This window comes from Kryptolebias marmoratus, linkage group LG24, assembly GCF_001649575.2.
Source record: "Kryptolebias marmoratus isolate JLee-2015 linkage group LG24, ASM164957v2, whole genome shotgun sequence".
Classification (NCBI taxonomy): domain Eukaryota; kingdom Metazoa; phylum Chordata; class Actinopteri; order Cyprinodontiformes; family Rivulidae; genus Kryptolebias; species Kryptolebias marmoratus.
The window spans coordinates 3,436,067-3,460,306 of record NC_051453.1 but is presented as its reverse complement, the minus strand read 5'-3'; the positions used below and the strand labels follow the sequence as shown (position 1 = coordinate 3,460,306).

General features: G+C 38.0%; 1 protein-coding gene across 2 annotated transcripts; it reads left to right on the top strand.

Annotated features, from left to right (window-relative positions):
• The first annotated feature begins 3,394 nt into the window (after positions 1-3,394).
• tie1 (tyrosine kinase with immunoglobulin-like and EGF-like domains 1) lies at positions 3,395-22,650 on the top strand. Of its 2 annotated transcripts, none has more exons than XM_017420576.3 (24): positions 3,395-3,641; positions 5,009-5,296; positions 5,386-5,496; positions 5,668-5,823; positions 7,681-7,812; positions 8,634-8,780; positions 8,865-8,993; positions 9,347-9,492; positions 11,266-11,410; positions 11,512-11,670; positions 11,977-12,117; positions 13,127-13,420; positions 13,666-13,956; positions 14,368-14,561; positions 14,677-14,823; positions 14,923-14,986; positions 15,141-15,251; positions 17,479-17,669; positions 17,746-17,859; positions 19,158-19,228; positions 20,742-20,782; positions 21,023-21,119; positions 21,243-21,342; positions 21,565-22,650. In XM_017420576.3, exons 1-24 carry the CDS (start codon positions 3,578-3,580, stop codon positions 21,634-21,636), a joined length of 3,405 nt encoding a protein of 1,134 aa, XP_017276065.1. In that variant the 5' UTR covers positions 3,395-3,577; the 3' UTR covers positions 21,637-22,650. The 2 variants fall into 2 exon arrangements, with proteins under 2 accessions (XP_017276065.1, XP_017276064.1); XM_017420575.3 differs by having other exon boundaries at positions 5,009-5,302.
• The last annotated feature ends 1,590 nt before the right edge of the window (positions 22,651-24,240 follow it).

Sequence of the window (24,240 nt, the reverse complement as noted above, 5' to 3'; positions counted from 1 at the left end):
GAGAAAATCTACACAAGTGAACTGAACTTTAAAAATGGTTGCCAAAAGCATATTTAGCCCTAACTTCTGCAAAGAAATAAAAAATAATGATCATAAATGCATAAAAACATATATGTTAAATGGCTTCTTAGCAAGGTTTATACACTTCATCTTTTGTCATATGGGTCAAAAGTAGAAAAATTTTAAATTGTCTGTTTAGTGTTGACATTAGGAGCCATTTTATTTCTGGATGATTCATAACTCCGAGTTCAGTGCCTCAACCAGAAACAAACATAAAAAATTCTCTGAAAAATGATCAAATACTGGACTGAAAACAAGTGAAAGACCAATCAGTGTTCAAAGAAAGTTTTGAAAGCCATCCAGAAAGCCTGAAGAATAAATACTTTGGAGTATTTTAAATGATTAAAAGAAAGTCTGGCTCCTTGGAAGCAAAGTGTAAAGAAACAAAAGACGACTCAAGACTTTTGCACATTAGTCTAGTTGCTTCGCCCAACAGTTAAGATTTCGGGTGTTTCCCAAAATGTCGTGCCTTTTGAACGAAACCTTTTTAAGCAGGACAGAGCAATGTGGTTCTGCCATCAGGCAAACAAACGCAGCCTGTAATCACTGCTGGACAACAAAGACTCGTGGATACAATGGTTAATGTGTGAGTGTTAGACCCCTCCGCCCTGCATGCCCAATCATCAAGAACCATTTCCTATGCATGCAAACACACATGCTCACTGAAGGTTGTGTACACATAAGCATTGTGTGTGCTGAGTCTGTTGCATTTCTCTTCCTCTGGAGGGCCATCACTTACAGGCACACATACTGTAGTTTTTATGCTCACACCTTTTTTATTTGGCTCCTGACAGACTATGTAACCAGAGGCTGAAGCATCTGTGCTGACCTAGCCTCAAGTCTTTTCCTATCTGGCTTCCTATGCAGGCTCCACCAAGCATGCAACACTTTTCTGCCTTTGCACTTTGGATTTCACTATTCATTTCCTGAATTATGTTTTTTAAAAAAAGAAGTTGTATAAAAATGCTCGAATTGCAGAAAGTAAGTTTGTAAAGCTAGTCTGATTTTATTTCATGGCTATTCGGATAATATTTGTTTTGGATTTTGCAGCAGTCAGAACTCTGAACTCTGCTCACGTGAAAACAGAGGATTGTTCTCACTGTTGGATGTACACAAAGCATGGGCAGATGAAACAAGTCTGGAAAGATAATCTGGTCACTTTTGAAGTGATGTTCTGGCAAATAGTTATCAGTAGTTAGTACCTTATCAGCTGAGATATCAGTCATAAACATGAAGTATGAAAGAAAGGACTTCTGCCTGTTTCTCTACTGCTTGTTCTGCAACTAATGTCACAACTGATACACTACCAAGTGATAATTATTTGACAGAACACATCCAGACTAACCTTTTAATCTTCCTTCTAAGGTAAATTGATCACAATAACTTATCAAATGGGCCATGCAGGTCTGAGTCAGCAGGGAACCTTTGTTTGCCAAGAAATAAAATAAACATCCATGTGCACCTATTTTAACATTTAATTTGATTTCCATTTGCTTTTTTCAGCTTAGAAAAACCAAAGAAAAAACTTTTTTCTCTGTGTATGCTTTTAACTAGTGAGAGAATTTGACACTGAACCAGTATGACATTATTGACACACATGGGATTTTTTCTTTTTATTTTATTTAAGCCTTTATGTTTTTGAGATGCTCACAATAGAATGTGTCTTGCAGGCAAAAAAATAAAAAAATAAACCATGTGATCTCCCAAAATTGAAAACAGGAAATCTTGAACAATAAGAAGTTGTTTCAACTTCAAGGCAATTGTCTGAAGCTTCAAGGAAACGGAGAAAAAACACCAAATCAGCCGAACAGTTTTCGCAGAGAAAATGAGAAAAGGCGTAAGTTTCTCCAACACATTTCTTAGTGGGACAGTGAAGATTGGGGCAGAAATAGACACAACAAACATACTGTTCAGGGTTTCCTGGAGGTGACTGATTAAGAGGAAAAGGGGGGAGTCTGGCTGACCATAAAAGCTGCAGGGATGTAAGCAGCTCATCGAACTGAGAGAACAAAGCTGTTGAATTTGGCAAAACTTGACTCTGGCTGCTTCTCCAGTTTGTCTACAATTCACATCAAGGGCAGCAAATCAGTAAAATGTAGTACAACTGCAGGATGCATGGGGAACACAGAGTCCGGTCACTGCAAGCTAACCCATAAGTGGACAAATTAAGGTTGTTGCCTGTCTGTTTGTGTCTGTTTGTTACTAAAATATCTAATGAACCACTGGATGGATTTAAATGAAACTTTCAGGAAATAATCAGTAGAAGTGCCTCTGCAACTGGTTAACTTTTGGAGCCAATGGAAACCAAGATGGCTGCTACAGCCAACCGACCTTAGAACATACAGACAATAGCTATAACTCAGTCAATTTTGCAGATATTGTGCTAAAATTTGATGTGGTTGTAACTAAAAGTCATTTCTAAAACATATTCTGAGCCTGACATCTTGTGAATGCCCATCATGTTTTTTCCAAAGCTGGACCAAGATTTCTCAACACAAGATGATTTTAGTCTAAAACTGTGGCATGAAAGGTGGCAGACGATATACAGTCCTTCAAGAAATGCTGGGCTTTTTTATTGAGAGATTTATTTTGTTTGCATTAGTTACATAAAGTTGTCATCAGATTTTATAGTGTTTATAAAAGTTTAAAAACACTCCATAAGAATTTATTAATCATTTGGCAAAATCAAGTGCTGCATTAAATGTAATTCAGGTAAATCTATATTTATATATCTTTTATTTCCTGAATAACTTTATTTGCCAAAACAAATGTTACGAATGCTTAGTTTTTACATGCAGTTACCCTCCTGAAAAAATATTTAAAATCTAAATTATGAAGAATACAAGTAAACAGTGAGAATGAAGAGTGCAGATAAATGTTAGCTTACTCTTTAGCAAGAAACGACTTAGTATATTTTATAGTTAACATACTGCTTATTAGTAGTTTATTAAGTGTTTACAGCTTAATTATTTTTTGCATTATTAAGTATTAATTGGGTATTTATAAGCGTGTCCTTGCTGTGAAGTGGGAGCATTAGGCTTGTTACTGGTGAACCCTTTTTTATTCTTTTCATGTAATTTAGATTTCTTCACATCGTCCTGCCACAGAAAATTGATAAAAAAGATAACTCATTAGCTTTTTAAAAGAATATGTGTTAAAAAAAAGGCTATTATATTGTTTGAGTGGAGTTCTTCGCATCGCCTTGGAACAATAAACACAAATTAAAAGCCAGAAGCGCACTGATCGGATCGGGGAGGTCTGGAGCGCCAGCAGTCCTCCGCTGTCTGCTGACGCTCTTCCTTCCTTTCCCACCCAGAGAAGGCTGAGCTTTTACCACAGCTTAGACTGACTTCAGCGTGACAACAGTGCGATACCATCTCCCACAGCTGACCAGATTTTTTACACCTGAACACGAGTTTTGGAGGACGTTATGCGTAAAAAGGCGCATCGACGTGACGCAGCGCCACCACCGTTTTAGGTGTGGAGATATCAAAGTCCGAGTTTAGTGAGCAAAACGATGAGGATTATACAAATCATGAGGATTCTGTGGGTGTTGGCGATGAGCTTCTGCGAATTATCAGGTGAGAGGCAACTTCTGGTAAAACCTTTATCTGGGAGAACAAAATATCTGAACGTTTGTTTACGGAAACTTGGTTGTTGTCCGAGTATTTGTACAAGCTAAAGCCACAGTTTAGGCTGCAATATCTTTCAAATAAAGTGTTTCAAAACTGTTTTGTTTAACCTTGGTGGGGAAGAGTTTAGGTCCCTGAACACTCAGGGAAAATAAGGAGCTCATCCATATTTCCTCCCATTGTTCTGTGGATGTGAGGCAAAGATGGAGAGAGAGAGAGAAGGAATGTTGGGCAAACTGACTATTGTTTTTGGCACGTTCAGTCAGATAAAGGCTTTTGTGATTCAACCCAAAAACATCTCAGTCATTTTCTCTGATGTCGTTGTATGAGCTAGTCTACAAGAGTGTCTAGCATTTTGATTATTTTAGAGATTTTGAGGTTAAACTGACTGAAACAGCAACTTGTTGCATTATTTAGAGAATTTTCTTGGCTTTTGGGACAGATAACAGATTTCAAAGCACAAACATTTTTGCCTTGTACAAGATAAACACATGAGCAGTGAAGTAACTGCAAATGTGACTTTGATGAAGTCATATTTCTATTAATTTGTTGAATATTTACAAATTAAGTCAAGTACAAAGAAAGCAGACTGGCATGTAGTAGGCCTATGTTACTTAAAATATCAGATTGGTAGAAATAATCAGATTGTTGTGTAACTTTAAGTCTTCTTTTGAAAATATGTATTTTGTACTACTACTACTACTACTACTACTACTAATAATAATAATAATAATAATTATAATAATAATAATAAACTCAGTAAACAATCCAGAAATTAAAATGGATAAAAAAGGGATGGGTAGGTGGAAAGTAGTAAAAAGACAAGTATTTGTAGAGCACATTTTGAACAATAAATTTATTCAAAGTGCTTTTCAAAAAGACAGCAGATAAAAAAAACTGCAATTTGACTAAAGCAACAATGAAAGGTTGTGAGACCCTTTTAAAAAGTAATCAGGGAGTTCACAGCTCTTAGGTTTTCTGGGAGAGAGTCCTAAAGTTTGGAGCCATAATAACTGAAAGCAGCCTCCTCTCCTCATCACTGATTATCATTGGATGGTCTTAATGATCTGGCTGGAGCAATCAGACCAGAACTTTGAGTTTACCAAAGTTTGGATACAGTCTTAAATCATTAAGCACTTTTAGAAGAGATGTCTCTGCTCTCTGCTGGACATGAACACCAGATTTAAAACAGTTACTGGTTGTTTTTGTTGATGTGATTGTTTAATTTTCACTATGTGTGTTTTTATTCTTAGTAGTAAAAGTATGACTTGTCACAAAGCCTCATGTGAGAGAATGACTGCTGTACTCCCCTGCAGATGCTGTGATCGACTTGACAATGATCTCCACAGCAGAAGTTCCCCACGTCAATCATTTCACCATCTCCTGTATCAATGGTGAGCGCAGCCCTGCCCAAGTGGAGCTGAATATCAAGAGAGACAACAGAATCCTCATATTCCCAAAACCGCCAAGTTTTAAAGTCTACAAGCCCAGGAAGCAGGAGGCTGTGGCCAGAGATTTCCGCGATCTGGATAATATTGGCATCTTCTACTGTGAAACCACTCAGGAAGTCCCCCCGCTTAAAGTCACCCTGATTAACAACATTGGTAAAGGTACGTTTAGTTTTTATACAACTGGATTTGAAGGTTGTCTCAGCTCCACGTTGGAAAATAAGTGTGCATCTTTGTCTTTCCAGCTAATTTTATTCCAAATTACCTTACACTGACGGTTAACAAGGGGGAGACGGCTCACCTCAGCATGACGCTCCACAGCCACGAGAAGAGAGACGTGACCTGGAAGTACAACGGTAAGGGAGCGTGGATAACTTAAGATGCTGGAAGGAAGTCCAAATCACTCTAAAAAACCATGAGGAAAAGAAATATATATACACACAGATAAAGATAAAGGATACTGAGGAAATAAAAACAGAGACTGGATCTACAGTGTGTCATGACTGTTTCTGCATGTTTTCTATTAGGAAACTACTATTATATGACTCACTGGAACGAAGTGATTAATCGCACTGCGACACTGACCGTGGAGAATGCAACTTTGGCCAACCAAGGCATCTACAGTGCCAGCTATTTTGGGGATAGCCCCCTGAACGGAGCCTGGATGAGGCTTATTGTTAGAGGTTTGTTCAACTTTTACACTTAATAAAACATTGTTATGTTTATGGCGGTGTTTTCTTTTTAAGTTGTTATTTTTGTTTTTTATAGTACAGCTGTGATGTAACTAATATACGTTCATTATTTGCCTGACCCTGCAAAGCATAAGAGACATATATTGTTGCTTGATAGTTTATTACTCTTTCAGAAGGTTTTTCTTTAATGTTTCTATAATTGAATGTGACCTAAAAGAGCATCAAACATGAGACCTACACCTAGTAAAGACACACAGAAACAAACACAGATAAATACTTCCAGAAACTGTTGATCATCTCTGCACAGCAGCTTGGATTAATTTTTGCTCATTACTCTGTATGGGACAGCTTCAACAATGAGATGTTTGTGGGTTCTCTTACATAAACTGCTAGCTTTAGGTTCTTGCAAAATGTTTTTATTGGATTAGAAGTTTTACTTGTCAGTTTAGGAAAAACATCCAATTCATTTCTCAGAACCACTTGTGTGTTTGAGTTCGTAGCGTTGGTCTGTGGCACACGTTTCTTCATTGCTCCATTAATGATGGAAAGCTGTTTTTTTTTACCCACAAAACACGTCCAGATTATGACCAACATCACAGATGGAATAAAATTTGAATGCTGGGAGAAAGTGCTTTTCCTTTATCCCTTTACAAGAAAACATCCACTTTACTATTGTTTGCCATAAAACATTTACCATCTGAATTGTGTCTTTAGTGAACTGTATATCAAAATTCATCTGGGAAAACCTGATTTCCTCTTATAAACCTGGCTTCTGTAACAATGTTCATCCTTATGGTGGATTCATTAACCACTGTGAGATAGAGCTTTAGAGGCTGTGAAATGACTCTTAGCTTCTCTGTGAGCTTGTAGACAATGTCCCTACTTGTCTTTGAAGTGTTTTAAACGAAAACCGCAGGAAGCAATCATTATTAGAGCAGGAGAAGCCTAAAAAAACAACTCAAACATCGTTTTGTTAAAAACACTGATTTATACCAATAACTTATTTTCTCAAAAAAGAAAGAAAAAAAACTATTTTTAATGAAGCATAACGTTCACAAATCATCTCTGGAGTTAATTCTTCGGCAGAATCCCACTTTGTTTAACTCTCACCTTATTGTCTTCTCACCAGACAGTAATGTCACTTTTAACTTTACTGCAAGCTCATAAAAGTTCATCCATTCATCCCTTTATTTTTTACCTGCTTCTTCATTCTGGGTATCAAGATTTGTGTTATTGTTTAACAGTTTTTCTTAATTAATGCCTATTTATTGATTTTGTCTCATTAATTTTATTAGATTGTTTTAGCACTTATTTTCCTGACAGTTTTTAAACATTGTGATGGTTATTGATGCAGGAATCTTACAAAAAATCTCATAATAAATTGATCATTTTTTGTTCTTTAACTTAAAAATAGTGCCAGCTTATTAAACAAAAAGGTTATTGCCCCCAGAAATAAACGAGGATGACAGATTTATTTGAGCAAGAATTCTCCAGAAATTAACAAAGTTGTGAAAGTAGAAAAAGATAATCACAGAATCCTGTAGCAGCATGTGATTGTATATAAAGTTTACACATGCAGATTTTTAGTAAGTTCCAGTTTGTCTTTCTTAGTGTTTAAGAGTATAAATAGAAGATTGACCCCATCTCCACCCTTCCCCTTTTTATGATCCTTTTCTACTTTTCTTTAACAAACGGATATGTTTGAGCTTCACATTTCCCATTTTAAAGTTTGTTTATGACCTTTTTAAGTAATATATACAGGCACCTAAAACGATCTAAACACAGAAAGCAAACTGCAGTCCAGTAAAAAGTATGTGTCAAGTCATTGCAGAGTTTATTTCCCTGCAGACTGTCCAGGTAAGAAGTGGGGTCCTTACTGTGACAAGGACTGCCCTGACTGCCTGAACGGAGGAGTGTGTCATGATTTGGATGGAGACTGCGTCTGCCCTCCGGGATTCATGGGAACTCGCTGCGAGACAGGTTTGTGCTATGGGTCAATATTCTTCCAAATAAAGTTTGATCATTTGTGTGTGACTGAAACAAAAAGAAGAATTAACAGATACAGAAAAAAAGTGTTTCATTTTAGAATGTTGTCTATTTTACAGTAAAATTTAGATATACAAAAACAGTTAGTTACTTTCTATAATTAGGTTCATTAAGTGTCTGATTCAGCTCATGAACAGCAGCAAAACAAACAGTTTTGAATTAGAGAGACCTGAAGCGTTACAAACACGAGTGTTAAAAATGACACTGTTGTTCAGACAGCCGAGTTTTGGAGTTTACAGCTGCTTTATTCTTTCAAAACCTACTAGGATCTGGTGCCTGCAGGTAAATGTAGGTAATTTTACACTCTCTCTACTCCTTTTGTGTCAGTCAGGAGTGTCATTTCCATCACTTCCTTCTGAAAGATTAATGTAGTGTTAGCTTGTTTTAGGTATTTTGTTGCCCACTAAAACATTGTCCATCTACATTTACTGGAAAGAGTACACATGATTTAAATAGATACATGCAGTAGATTTGCATTCCTTGTTCTGATCATTTGTGGTATTACTTCATCTAAATGACTACTTTTGTGGTGTGTCAGGTTTGTTTCAATGCAACAATAGCTGAATATTCTGTAATCGTTTGAACGTTTTGTGAAAAGATGTTCAGCGCCATGTTATTTTTGCACAGCTGCTTCCTGGGCTTGTTTTGCTGCCGGATCGTTGAAGCTGCTGGTGTTTTGCAAGGCAGTTTAAAACATGATGCAGCAATATTTAAACATTTTAAATAAGCACGTTTCTCTCTGTGATGGAGAACAGCCTGCAGAGAAGGAATGTTTGGTCGCAACTGCCAGGAGTCGTGTGGCTCGGAGCTGAAGAGCAACTGCAAGGGGCTTCGCTTTTGCCTCCCAGACCCCTACGGCTGCTCCTGTGCCAGCGGCTGGTCTGGGAGACACTGTGAAAAGGGTCAGCACGCCTCTAATTTGTTTACATTCTCTGTACATTATAATTGGATGTTATAAAATGTATTGATGCGTTTTTGTTTTTCAGCTTGCCATCATGACACGTATGGACCAGACTGCAGGCTGAGCTGTAAATGCCAGAACGGAGGGGTCTGCAACCATCTCAGTGGATGTCAGTGTCCCACCGGATGGAGAGGACAGAACTGTGAAAAGTCAGGTAGGTATCCTCACAAACAGGTATCCCTCCCCCTCCACATCAGACACAGCAAGGTTAGTTTCCCATAAGATCTTTAATAAGCCCTAATGCAAATAGAAGTATTTGTTGATTTATTTAGACTAAGATAAAAATTTAAAAGATGAATTGACTTTCTTGCCATTGGTTAAAATATGCTTAAAATATCTACAACCAAAACAAAATTTGTTGCACATCTCATTTAAAAAAATTGAAGTTTTGAACTGTTCTGCTGCCTTGGAAATTTTCAGCTATATATTTTTCCTTCTTTTTTCTTTAATAACTAGTCTTGTTCAACTGTTTTTAATTCTCTTTTATTGTTCCTGGCCCCTCCGCAGACCGGGCTCCTCAGATTGTGGACTTGGATTGTAACCTGGAGTGGAATTTGAATTCCAGCCCTAAGATCAAATGTTCAGCCACAGGCAACCCTTTACCCAGTCACAACAGCATCGAGCTGCGAAAGCTGGACAGCACTGTGCTCAAGGTACGAAAACCAGACTTATAAAATAACTGTTAGCTAACTATGGGGCGCCGTTTGTAAAGGAGCTTGTGCTAAAAATTCATGCCTAAATTTTGTCACATTTAGCTTCAAACACTGTTTAAAAATGTAGTGTTGATTTTTACAACATTTAGATTTAACATTTAACATTTAGATTTAACATTTAGCATTTAGATTTATATTTAGTATGTAGCTGTAACAATTACATGTAACTAGCTAAATGTTGTAAAAAGTGACATCAGAAAATCAACACTACATTTTTAAACAGTGTTTGAATCTAAATGTGACAAAATTTAGGCATGAATTTTTAGCACAAGCTAAATGTGACAAAATTTAGGCATGAATTTTTAGCACAAGCTCCTTTACAAACGGCGCCCCATAGCTAACCACGAAATAAAACATTTAAACAATATATACAAATTAATGTATTTAGTTTTTGTTGGAGAAAATAATAAAACAGTAACAATGAGACTAAAATAAAAGATTATTATCAACATTAAAAGTCATAAGCTTACATTTACAATAAAGGTACGTTCATTAATAAAGGCTCACATCCACATAAGGCTCAAATATTTACTATAGTAAACATGCAGTATTTGTACAGCCACAGAACTTTGTAACCTTATCATTAAGTATCTGAAGAAGAGGGACATTTTATTTTATTTTTTCTAAAATCAACTAATTATCTTTCTAGTTTTGACACTGTGACCATCAATTTATGAATTAGGTCGTCACCAACACAGCTTGAAAAAAAGTTTTCAACAGATATATGTCTGCTTCTTCTTCTTCTTTTTCCTTTTGGCTGTTCCCTTTCCCCACCGTGAGTCCTCCTCCTCCGTCAAACTCTGTCTTCTGCGTCCTCTGTCCTCCCTCCATGTCCTCTCTAACTGCAAACCAAATAAATGCATCGCTTCTCGTGTTCATGTTGAATGTTTTATTGTACAAGACTTTTTTTTCTTGACATTAAGACGACAAGGAAGCAAAACGAGCTCTGTGTAAAACTCATCAGTTGACATTCTGAGTTATTTTGGTAATCCCAAAAGTAGAAATGTAAAACTGTGTAAAATGTTGGTGATTTTCCTCGTTCTTCATCGTAATCATCAGCTGGAAACTTTGCATCCAGAAGCATCAAAGTTTGAAGCTCGATGGAGAGTATTTCGAAATATACACACACAATCATAATTATCGTTTAAACTCATTGTGAACTAATGTACATCTTTTTAAACTTTAAAAATGATAAGTTGTTTTTTTCCCCTCTGCCTTTTAATGGCTGATCTGTTCTGCAAAACTGTGGTGAAAAACCAAGCAAGTGTTAATGACAGAAGTGTTTATTAAAGACAGAATGTCAGAAGTTATTTTGAGGTAATATAAAACGAATAAATAAGGTATGAGGAAAATAATGTTTAACTGAGCTAAGCCTCTAAGTCTTCACTGATGATTACAAGAGTAAGTCCCATTTTGAGGAAGTCAACAACCCAGTGCTCTGACCTGATAAGGCTGTATCGCTCTACATGGCAGCAGTCGCCATGCACTGCCTTAAAGCGATATGGTCAGTCCCTGTGTTTTGTTTTCTCTTCTGTTTCCTTGATCATGAAAACCATCTGATGAATAATCTGACCATCATTTCCCACAGGAACACAGGCATTTCTCAATGGGAGGATTTTCACGAGGGAAATTCAGGCAGCATAAATGAGCATTTGGTAAAAAAATGTTGTTTTCGTCTTGTAAATGTCCCTCTTTTCTCATGTTTACTCTCAGGCCTCAAAAACCATCATGGAATCAAATATCAGCACGGCTCTGTTTGAGATCCCTCGGCTGACTGCTCAGCAAGGAGGATTGTGGGAGTGCAGGGTGTCCACCAATGGAGGACAAGACTCCCGCAAATTTAACCTCACCATCAAAGGTCAGAGTTGGAGATTTCTGTTGAGCAACACCTTAACTATGTACAGAAGTTAAATATCTCAGATATGAATATCCATACTGTCATCTCCTCTTTCTGCACAGAGCCCCCAGTACCCACTACAGCCCCAGAACTGCTGAAAAAGAGTAGCAAGCAGCTGGTGGTGAGGCCAGTGAAGTCCCACAGAGGCGACGGCCCCATAATCTCAACCAGACTGCTCTACAAGCCAGTGGAGACCAAGAATTCTTGGTCCTCCATCATAGGTAACCGAGAAAGACACAATCGTGTTGCCAGGCCTTTTTAGAAGCCAGAGCAGATTATTATTTCCCTTTTATTTGATTGCACAACAGAATAAATAAATGCAAAATAAAACTGTTTGAGATCCAAAAAAGGTTCTGGCTGAAGCCACAAATCACCACTCAGATTCATGATTTAAAAAAGCATGCCAAGTCAGATTAAAAATAATAAATTATTTTTACAAAGAAAACGTTGTAACGGTCTACGTTACAAAAAAGACTGGTCATAGTAAAAATGTTTGGCTATGTTTATTCTTCCCCCTTTCCCTTCAGTTTATAGCGACAAAGAGCCCATCACTCTGATGAACCTGGAGCCCTCTACGAAATACCATGTTCGTGTCCAGCTGAGTCGACCTGGGGAGGGAGGAGAGGGGGCCCCCGGGCCGGAGGAGACCATGGAGACAGACTGTCCTGGTAAGACCAAAATTCAACTTCAGAAAGTCCAAACATGGATTGGACATACGTTTATTTCTCAAATGCCAAAGAAAGGGATTCATTCTTCGGTGACTGTGGTGCAAACAGGAAGAGTCTGTTTCAGAGCATGAATGCAAGGAAAACAAAGGAAAAGAATAAAATTACATTTCAAAATGTGCATGTTTTTGGACTTACAACACTGCAAGGTTCCAGTAAACTTGACTCTTTGGTTTATCTGTGAAATTGACTAATTAGAGAAAGTTGTTGGCCACGTCATAATTGAACTGTTGTAAAAAGTTTGATTTTCCTGGTTTCAGTCAAACTGGAATATTTACATCCTCCTGTTAAAATTTAATCCAACTGTTAGCATCAGGGTATAAGTTTGATTGCAGTGACTTTTATGTTATTGTATTTGTCATCAGTGGACAGGTTCTCCAAACACGTTAGAGTTGTAGCTGATATGGGTGGAGTTAGTTTGAAATTGCATAATTTTATTTGCAGGCACAGGGAAATATGAAGTGCAAATGCTAGAAATAGCTTCTAAAATGTGTTATCCATCCATTTTCTGTTGCTTATCTGTGGTTTTAGAGGTAATAGATTCAGGAGGGAAACCCAGTCACACTCTTTAGCTTCTCCTTTTGTTGGTATTTGGAGGGATACATAATCCCTCCAAATACCAACAAAAGGATTTGGCCCAGGGTCTCCTCCCAGTAAAACATGCCTGGAGAACCTCCAGATGGTTGTGTCCAGGAGGAATCCTGTCTGCCTGAACTGACTCTTTTTAATGCGAAGGAGCAAATGATTCTCCTACATTTGAAAATGAGAGTGAGAAACAGGAAGACTGTGCCTTTCATGAAGTAACGTTGTTAATTATTGCTACCCTTGTTAAGGAATCAGTAACAAAAGAAAACTTCCAGCACTATTCAGAATATTTTCTGAGGACTGAATTAATAAAGAAAAATGCACATAGAGCTGGTCCTTTTAATTCATCCTGTGTTTTCTGTTGCAGAGCCCACAATTGAACCTGAGATTGACATTCACACAGCCGAGGGTCGAAATGCAACTGTGAGCTGGCGACTGCCCACCAGCAGCGGCATCACTCCTGGTATGGCGTTTTTAGTGCAGCTCTTCAAACCACCCAGCAAGGAGAAACTGTTGGAGAAGACCACCCTGCTCAATGTGCTGTCCACCAAGTTTCACAACCTGGAGTATTATCAAGACTATTCTGTGGAAGTGCGCCTCATCAACTGTGAAAGTCGGGGTCCACCCTCAAAACCCTACCTTTTCCGCATCAACAGCCATGGTAACTAAAACCTCTGCTGAGTGCTAACACGGCGAGGAAGGCTTCTTTCAAAAGATGTTGTTAGTTCATTGTAACTTTATATGAATGTAAAAAAACATTATAATAACTCTACAAATAAAATGAAAGAAAATAATGTTACTAATTTTATTTTACTCAGAGCAAACCTGAAGGTCTTTAGATAGATTTGCTTTTTTAAACAAAGAATTTAAGAGAATAACCTCTGATGATGTGTCTTTCTGTCTCAGGGCCGTCGTCTCCACAGAATGTTCAGGTCGTGTCCCTTTCCACCTCAGCCATCCAGGTGAGATGGCAGCCCCCCAAGGACCCAAATGGAGGCATAATTAAATACACCATAGAGTACCAGCCTGTTGGCCAGGGAACCCGTCACTACTGGGTGGATGTAAATGACTGGAACATCACCACCAAAGATGTGACAGCACTCAACAGCAGCACCCTGTACAAGTTCAGAGTGAGGGCTTCCTCTAAAGTGCCGGGAGAGTGGAGCACATTTGTCCAGGAGATGACACAAGGGGATGGTAAGCAGGAGTTTATTGTCTGGACTGTGTTGTGTTGTCTAAAGCATAGCAAAAGTTAGCTCATAGCAGAGAAAATCACAACATTTATTGAAATGGGTTGCCTTTTCAAAAGAAAGCCACATATTTTTTATTATATGGATGAGACCAATAATTTTTATGCTTCTTTCATGTCAAGTTTATGTTCTTTTTAATGTAAAAAAAAAGAAAGCTCCAAGTGGAAAACCTTGTCGTTGATATCTTTTTGGCCAACAAGAGGTTTTTATTGGCTAGAATTTAAAAAAGGACCACCTTTGAGGGGACAGAAATTTACTCAGGATAATAAAATAGTCCATGCTAAAACCACATATCTGTCTCCACTGACTGAAACTTATCTCACATTTTACTTCCACCTTGTCTCCTCTGCCAAAATAGGCCTACAAATTTTGATCCCGACCACCCAGGGTGTGGCTGGGAAGCCCGCTCCCGACAATTATCAGCTGCTGATGGCAATTGTGGGCTCCGTAACCGTTACCTGTGTGACCATAATGCTGGCGCTGCTGGGTCTTTTCTGCATCAGGAAGATGCTGCTCAACCGTCGGCGCACATTTACCTACCAGTCTGGATCGGTGAGGAGGCACCAGTGTTTTTAATCTTTGTTCTGGGAAACTGATTGATAGAACAACTCCTACATTAAAGAATATATCAGCATTTTTACTGACTTTAAACTGATTTCATCTTTAGGGTGAAGAAACTATTCTGCAGTTTAACTCAGGAACTTTGACGCTCACAAGAAGACCCAAGCCCACCCCAGAACCTCTGACCTATCCAATACTTGAGTGGGAAGACATAAAGTTTGAGGATGTCATTGGAGAGGGCAACTTTGGCCAGGTTTTTGGACATTTAATGCAGTTTTATACATGCCACATGCTTCTTCTATGTTTTGTTTGCATGTGGTGCAGCAGTTAAGCTAACAGCAGTTTGTAACAGGTCATCAAAGCCATGATCAAGAAGGATGGTGCCAAAATGAGTGCAGCCATCAAGATGCTAAAGGGTAACATTTGCATTTGCAGACATATACAGAACTGATGCATGTCTCACACACATACTCGCAGATGCACAATCACAGAGCTTATCTAATGTTTTCAAGAAAACTTGCTTTGCTCGCACTTAATCCAGTGATGTGTTTTGTGCTGTTCTGCCTGCAGAGTTTGCCTCAGAGAACGACCACAGAGACTTTGCAGGAGAGCTGGAGGTGCTGTGCAAACTAGGCCAGCATCCCAACATCATCAACTTGATTGGAGCCTGTGAGAACAGAGGTGAGTGAGTGACATCTAGTGGCATCTATGCGTCTTGATCTGATTTCAAGTTTAATGGTTTAGAAGACATTATGGGAGATAATGTCACTATAAAAAAAAAAACTGTTCACAGTGTACTGAGTGTGTGTGCTGCCATGAAGTTTAATGTCCAGGCTTGTCAACTTATACTTTATGTTTTAGATTTAAAAAAACACAAAAAACTGTTAAAAACATTTGTGTTATCACATTTGTTGGATTTGACCGTGCACCTCACAGTCACTGCTTTGGTTTATATCTTCATAAAGTTTCTTCTGCGCCAGTTTTTATCATGATGTATCAGTTTACGTTTTATTGCATCCAATGGATGCCAAAGTGAATCATTTAACTACTTATTTGAGTCAGAAATGGCTAACATATAAGTAGGGATACTGAGTATAGTAATTACATTAGTGAGAGCATTACTAACCTATTTTAGTCTTAAATTATAAAGTTTTGATTGAGCCAAAGTGTCCACCCACCAGTGCACTTTTAAACAGTATTTGACTCTTAAGATCTTCACTTTACGTGTTTTTCACTTGTTGTTTTAGTCAGTTTTATTAAGTGACAGAAACACAAAAGGTTTGCTTATTCAAAGCAGAAGAGCCTATTACTGATGGCTGGCATAGTTTCAAACAACCACATTTGTTATTACAGATGTTTAGGAGTGTGTTTTCTTCCTTTTTGTCATGGAAAAAGTAAAACCTAAAGGAAGGGTTGAATAAGAGGAGAAAAGAAGTAAGTAAGAAATACTCTGAGCAAGAAAGAAGAAAGAGCATCAAGCAAACAAAACTTTTAGAGGATGGCATAAAACAAGAAGCTAGTGTGTTTTTTAATGAAAGAAATATTTCTTTTACATATAATTTATATGGGTTCTTCCTGCACCATCTCTCAGTTTAGTATAGAGAGGTTGTTAAAGGGTATTTTATTACAAAAAGGAAAGGACATCCATGGCTTGCAGAGGTCCAATATGGTCTAGTTTAATGCCGATTTGCATCCTCATTTTACTGAGATCTGGAACAAATTTACTCTCATATCAGCATACTGGAAGAATTAGATGCATTCAGGAGGAATTCAGCCCTGAACTGTTTGTTGCGTGGCAGGAAAGGAAAAGCTGAACAGGAGATATTTTATAGACTTAAATCAAGTCAAGAGGAAGATCAAATCTGTGTATTAGTTTTTGCTGTGCAGTTTTTCTTTGTCTTTCTTTTGTGACTGTACTTATATGTTGGCATCTTACCATGAATTCATATAAGCAGAAAAAAAAATCTTTAATTTAAAATTTATAATCATCCTTCCTGGACTTTATCTCAGTTTAGTTTAGGGAGATTGTTAAAAGATATTTTATTGCATGTATTCATCACTGGGAAATAAATGATTAGGTTTTTATCCACTGCAAAAAGAAATCCTAAAACAATCTGAAGATGTTTGAAGGTTTGTAAAACTTTATAATATTAGGTCAAAACTACATAATCCATTAATTTACTGTGTATGAAAGAAATTGTTTCCATTTCAATTTAAAGCTACAGTACGTCTTAGGTTTGAGTTGTTATCCGTCAAAACATAATTTCTTCCTTCCACAAGCCGTTCCAGCCGTTTGTGCTGTCTCCTTGATTCTGGTGAAATCAGCACGAAACCCTTCCAACTGCAACAAATGCCTATTAGCCAGTGGAAACCCTGTTTTTTTGCTGAAAAGTTACCATCTAATGACGAAAATTCAACCATCTGGTTTTGTGAGAATTAATTAAAAAGATCTGGTTGTCTGTGTCTATATTGTTCGAGGACTACCATCTGTAGCCGGCCTGCTCTCCGGGCTCAGGCAAACACGTTAGACAAGGCCTCAGAGGTTCTGAACAAACAAAGAAGATCCTGTGCTGGTTATAGGGATGAATCCAAAAAAAGTTGGGAGACTGTAAAAAATGTAAATAAAAACAGAATGTGTCAAAAAACTCAAATGTCGTAAAACCAGATTTTATTCACAACAGAACATAGATGGACAAATATTTGTCTGACCACTTTTTCCTGTAATAATAACTGCATTCTGTTTTTATTTACATTTTACACAACATCCTAACATTTTAAGAATTGGGCTTTTTGAACAATTTTAGGAATATTTCAGCTCAAAACAGGATGGACATGTTATGTGAATAATCACAACGTTCCTGTCCTGTAGCTGATGGTAAATTCAGCCTCTGCGTCTGTGTCTTTTCAGGTTACCTGTACATAGCCATAGAATATGCTCCCTATGGAAACCTGCTGGACTTTCTGAGGAAGAGTCGTGTGTTGGAGACCGACCCTGCCTTTGCCAAAGAGCACGGCACTGCTTCCACCCTCACCTCCCAGCAGCTGCTGCAGTTTGCCGTGGATGTGGCAACTGGGATGCATTACCTCAGTGACAAGCAGGTAAAATGAGAAAAGATATGCGTGTGTGTGTGTTGCTGAAAGGTGGACTCAACAGCTTCTCTTCTTTTTGTGCCAGTTCATCCACAGGGATTTGGCAGCAAGGAATGTTCTTGTAGGGGACAACCTCGTGGCAAAGATAGCAGATTTTGGTTTGTCCCGTGGTGAGGAAGTTTATGTCAAGAAGACAATGGTGAGTTGTTTGGACTTGAAACCAACAGAACCACTGTTTGTTAGAACACATTTGCCAAAAGTTGCATTGTGAAATAGTCAGTTTCTGTCAGGGTGTGGGGAAATGGAAGTGAACCCAGAGGGCAGTCTCATCTTAAAGAAAACTAATTTATTAAAACAAACAAAAAGGCTGACGTGGCAGCAAAAACTGGAACTAAATACGAAACATAAATAGGCGAAGAACGGCACGATAAAACATGGACGAAGGACAACAAGCATGAACCAAAAACAATGAACCAGCAGAGAGTGGAGGAGGAGACCGGACTTATAAAACACAGAGGATAATTGGTAAGGGGGCACAGGTGTGTGAAACTCATTACTGACAGGTGGAGGTGGGCGTGGCAGCAAACCGAGTGAAGACTGAGGATGAATAGAAAAACACTGGAGAAAGTACAAAAAGGAAAACAAGAAAACCAAGAAAGACACAAAGAAAAAAACCCAAACCTCACAGTTTCCTATAAGCTGAGCTCATCTGTACATACAGACTATTAAAAAGGCATTTCCTTGTTTCTCACAGCCTTATTCAACAAAATCAGATTAAATAAAATGCAATCAGCACAAGAAGGTTGCCCTAAATTAGTTTAAGGTTGCACTGACAGGTGATATTTGGTTCACCCAGTTGCTGTAATATGTGAGGCACTGAATGAAGTTCAGCTGACAGAACAATTTAGTTTGAATCTGCAGCACAGGAAGTCTTTGTGGATTTTTAAACTTATTTCCACATCTCAAAAGTTCTTTGAAATATCTCATTTGGTTAAAAAAAAAAAACACCAGCTAGTTTAAAAGAGTCTAACAGGTGCAATAAGTTTGACACACACATTTTGGAAATTTTAAACTTTTAAGCAGATAAATTCACCTCAGATAGCTGCAACTTTCAAATATATTTGATTAAAAGAAAAATGCCAATGTGAGCGGAAAAACAAACCAGGACTAAATCTTTGCTTTGGTCCAGATTGGAAACTAAACTACAAGTGTGAACATATCCTGTTTCTGCACTGGATGTGTTTTGCTGTCCAACATTATTTTGGCAGCCTATAGAGGGCAGTCCTCCTGCAGAAACATGTTGTACAGCAGAGTATTTTATCATTTAAATCAAACTTTATGGTGACATATTAACAGAGTATATGTTTATTCTGATTCAAAGCAAATGTTATTTTGGTCATTCTTATGTTTTCTTCAGTCATGCTCAGAACAAATTACAACATTTTAATTAAACATGAAACAGAATATTTTACTTGAATGTGTTATTTTGGCTTTTAGGGAAGGCTGCCGGTGCGCTGGATGGCCATCGAGTCCCTGAATTACAGCGTGTATACAAGCAAAAGTGATGTGTGAGTTACAGAATCTGTTGTTTTTCTTCAGCTAAGTTTAAAGTTTAACTTTTATACCTAATATAACCTAAACTATACCTATATACACCTATAACTATTACTGCTAGTTTCTTTTTTACTGCATTCTGTTTCTGTTTTTGTTATCTAATCAATAATTAACAATACTAATTGGTTGCTTAAAAATATTACAATATTAAGATCACAGGGATTGTGAACTTTCTCAGTCTTATGGTTAATAGTAACGTATTAAAACAACATTTCGCCCTCATGTGAAGTTTTGATTGTGTTCCCCACAAAATGTCCTGCAACAGAAAACAACAAATCATCCCACTGTCACTGTTAGACTGGTGATGGCGTGTGTTCTGTACCTGATAAGGGAAACCAGGAAGCCCAGCGGACAGACGGAGACGTTGTTTTGTCAACTGGAGCCTATTTATACCCAGCAGAGAGCGAGGGCCAGTAAAGCTTACGATCAATAAGGGAAGAAGAGTGAACTCTGCTCGAGGGGTCAGACAGAGTTGTAAACATTAGAAAAGAGACACAGATAAAGTGAGAGCAAAGTGTGGCAAAGAAGAAAAAAAAAGAGGATGTCAGAAAAGTAGACAGAGTGTGAGCACAAACAACACTTGTCTGCTCACACAATCTACCACACAGCTTGAACATGTCTCAGGGTGTATTTTTTTTTCTTCAGAGAATTTTGTTTATCAGATTTCAGAAAAGATTGTGGCTTCATATTGTTAAACATCTGTACAAAACAAAACCATCTTATTTTTAAAAAAGAGCTGGAAAAAGACCCATTAATAATCTGTTTTCAACCCCTTGTTTTGCCTTTTAATCGCCCTCCAATCAAAGGCTAAGGAAGAGCAATAATGTGTGTGTGAGAGTGGACTTGTATTTGCTACATTGTGGGGACCAAAGCCTGGTCCCCACGAGGAGAAATTATGTTTTTGGGTTAGGGGTTGGCGTCAACCCTGTTAGCAAAATATCTTATTGATCACTGGATGGATTTCATTAAATCTCAGAAGGAAATTATTGGATCTACAACTGATTAACTTTTGGAGTCAACCCAGTTCAAGATGGCTCCAAAGCTAATTTACCTTAGCCTTCACAAAAAGAACAATACCTCAGTGAACTTTACAGATATTCTGCTAACATTTGGTGTGGTAGCAGCTGAGACTAAGTCACAACACATACTCCAAGCATTAACAGATCACAATACCGCAGGAGATTCCACATCATGTTAAATTTAAGGTTAAATAAGTCCTTTATTTCTTAACATACTAAGATCTTAGTCTAAAACTCTGGCATTAAAGGCGTTGGGCTATATGCATTCCTTCACAAAATTAAATTTTTGTTTTATTAAAAACAATAAATTAGGGTAAAGAACTTATTAATTTATCACTCAGTTTAAAGCTGAGTTTCTCTTTTCAAGTCATCAAATATGATCAACAGGTTGAATGATTGTTTTTCAAAATATGTATTTCCTCATATCGTCTTCATATCTTTCTTTCAGGTGGTCCTTCGGTGTTCTCCTCTGGGAAATCGTAAGCTTGGGTGGGTTTACAAAACTCACAACAAGACTCAATAAGATCTCCTTCAGCAGCTTTTGAGAGCTGTTTTACCTACAGAATCACTCATAAAATATTTCCCTGAAGTTTCTTCAAAGATTTAGCTCCAATTTTAAGAATTAAGAAAGAACATGCTTCTCTAAAGTAGCTTGTGTGGCAACAACAGATTTAGGATGGTTTTAACTTATGTTTAATATGTTTTTTGTCTCTTCTTCCTGTGTATCAGGGGGCACACCATACTGTGGGATGACATGTGCTGAACTTTATGAAAAACTGCCACAGGGTTACAGGATGGAGAAGCCTAAAAACTGTGACGATGAAGTGTAAGTACTCTGTTCTCTGTAGGTAATTATTAGCTTATTTATTTATAATTTTATGAGAATGATCAGGCAAGATGTTTATCTGAAGACAATGTAAATTATCCTTACATGTGTGTGTCATTGCAGCTATGAGCTAATGAAGCAGTGCTGGAGGGATCGGCCCTATGAGAGACCCCCCTTCTCCCAAATCTCTGTCCAACTCAGCAGGATGCAGGAGGCCAGAAAGGTACCGCCTCATTTTTAATATGTTTGCAAAAAGGGAAGCAAAGTAAAAGCATCTTGTTCTTTCTATTTACTTTAGGATTGTCATCCCTTTGGCAAAATTTAAAGTAATAATCAAATAAGTAGTCTTTTGCAAATAATTTGCAGCAGTTTTGCATCATTTTAGCAGACATTATAGGACATTTTTATTTCTATTCTTTAATCACAAGCCTCATCTGTCTTCCAGGCTTATGTCAACATGGCTCTCTTCGAGAACTTCACCTATGCTGGAATAGATGCCACCGCCGAGGAGGCCTGACTGCCAGCCCCCCCAGACCCTCGCATAACACGTAGCTCCAAGAGAAAGTGGCGTGGCAGGACACCACGTTACTGCCACCTCCCTGCCGCTCAACGCCAAATCAGGAGGACCGGGCGCTCGACTGCAACCACTCAGCTATAGACGGAGGACTGTGAAAGGACACTTTGTTGTGGTATCAGAGGTGTTTGTCTGAGCTTTCAATGGACAGAGGCAACTGCAAACAAACAAAAAGTCCTGAGGGGGACTTGCAGATCTGGAGCTATGTGATTTGATGAAACACCACAGGGTCTGTGGGGCGTCAATGCTGATTTTTTTTTTTTTTTTTTTACTTAAATAAAAAGGAAAATCTTTTTATGGAGGGAAAAATAAAAGACACTGTGTGGATCAAAAAAATAAGTTCTCAACCTTTTGAAATTAGATAAAAACAGAATGTAGCACTTAAAGCTGTTTGTGTCATAATTATTAACTGTGTATTGCAGATCACTGCCATGTGAAAGTAATTACTACTAAATACTATGAAGTATTTAAGCCTTGTATTCAATGTAATCAGACAATTTTAGATCAATTTAAATTCAGTCAAGGTGGATATTGGTTTCATGCAAATTTCCACCAAAAGTGTTATTTGGGAAATGGCCCTTTCACACACAGCTTAATCTAAAAAAAATAATAATCGTAAATCCAAAATTAAAATGTCAGACTGTGTGCATGTTGTTTTATCCTCTGCCATTCCTGCAGTGTTCTGAACTATCTGGTTGTAGTTATTCCCCGTATCAGCTGTGTTTTGTGTGAAAGGTCCATAAAAAACAACAAAGATGCAAACCTAGTCTGCCAGCTATATGTAACAGTTTACATTATGCAATCTAATTTTAATGGTAATGTATCCACTGTGAAATAATGTACAGAGAAAGTGTTCAGTAACTTCTTTTTTTTTTAAATAAAGGGTTTGTATGATAACTCAACTCTTCACCACAAGTTCAGCTGAATTCACAGATAAAATGATTCTGTTTTTCTACACTAACGTTGTTGACTTCTTTCTAACCAGGATTGTTATCGCCTGCTGCCGATGACATAGGCGATAAGATTTTTGCCGGTTTCTGTATTTGTTTTTTTGTCTGCAGCATTAGCAGAATAGCTTGTGAATCACTGGACAAATGGGGCGGCCGTGGGTCAGTGGTTAGAGCAGACACCAGAATGCCACATGTTGACGTGTCCCTGGGTAAGACACTGAACCCCTCACTGCCTCTGATTACCCCATCAGGGTATAAATGTGATCTAATGCATTCTATAGATTGGTTTATTCAGGTTAGCTTTGCAGAGATGTAGTAGAGTGCTGGATGAATGTGTGTGGATGGGGAAATGAGGGCACAGATTATGTTGTACAGCACTTTAAGTGGCCTGGTTGGCTACAAAGGTGCTACATAAGTACAGTCCATTTACATTGAAATGACACATGCAGTAGTTATTACATGTGCATACGTTTGGAGTGTAATCTAATTAAAGATGTCTGTCACAGCCAACTGAATATACCCTGGCTATTTTTACAGTAGTAGCTGAGAGTCATCCTCAACACATTCTCTGAGAGTCTGTGCATGGCGTCATTTACCAAAATGAGCTATAGCTCTGACCCTCCTCAACAAAAGATGAGTTTAGTTCACAACTCTGGCATCAAATGTGGTGGGTGATATGCATATGCAGTTCTTTAGTAATTCAGCTTGCTCAGAGGTAAACGCCCGGGGGCCCTGATCAGCCCAGCTGCACTGAGCTGATCTGTCACTGGGTTTCCTCCATGAACCAACCACAGGCACAGAACTGTCTGTCAAACAGGCCTTCAGTCCTGAGAGCTTTCGCAACAATTATGGTCTTAAATGTATTTTTATCTCTAGTCAATGGAAAATTTATGTTTTGGAAGTGGAAGTAGTTTAGGTTAACTACAAACCCCTGTGTGACCTCAGCGCCTGCTTTTACTCTAAACCAGCAGAATTAGCCTTGTAGTGCATTTGACTTTCTGTTTGCATCTAACAAAGATCAACCAAAAACTGCCAGGCTGCTTTTCATGACAGTTGACTGAGAGATTGGATTGGAACAAAGAAAAATCTATAAAAATTGTTTGACTGTGAGCTTGGAGCATCACTGATTGGTTTAAAGCAGGATGTGCCTTCATGTTTGTAGCTTTTAAAGCATATACCAAGTTTTGATAAATACGGTTTTGATGGAATCGTTTGATCAAGCTGAGTTAAATGTTTGCACAGCTGAACTAAATTTGATTTAAAAAAAGACCTCCACAGGCAAAAGGTTCCTGTGTGAATGTTTTGTAAAAGTTTTAGTGTGTCCAAAGTGACAGTAAGCTCCTATCACAGTTTATGGGTATTTATCTTAACAGCGCTTAAATCATGAGCTAGTCACCACCATGCATCTCACTGGTTTGTAGATCTTCATGTTTTGACGTTAGTTTTGCTCAGGTGGGTCAAAAAAGTTCATACTGAACTATCAGTTTTTTTTTACCATTCTTGAAGCTGGATGATCGTATCTGACTGTGGTAAGCGCTCATCTTCTGATAAATGCCACCTTTATCTACCAACCGGTATGTTTTTCTGCTAAGAAGTT

What these genes read in the sequence shown, in the direction of transcription:
- tie1 (XM_017420575.3), top strand. Translation starts at nt 3,578, where the DNA reads ATGAGGATTATACAAATCATGAGGATTCTGTGGGTGTTGGCGATGAGC. An exon ending in GAGCTTCTGCGAATTATCAG is followed by an intron (nt 3,642 to 5,008) that starts GTGAGAGGCAAC and finishes ACTCCCCTGCAG; the next exon opens with ATGCTGTGATCGACTTGACA. An exon ending in AAAAACTGTGACGATGAAGT is followed by an intron (nt 21,120 to 21,242) that starts GTAAGTACTCTG and finishes GTGTCATTGCAG; the next exon opens with CTATGAGCTAATGAAGCAGT.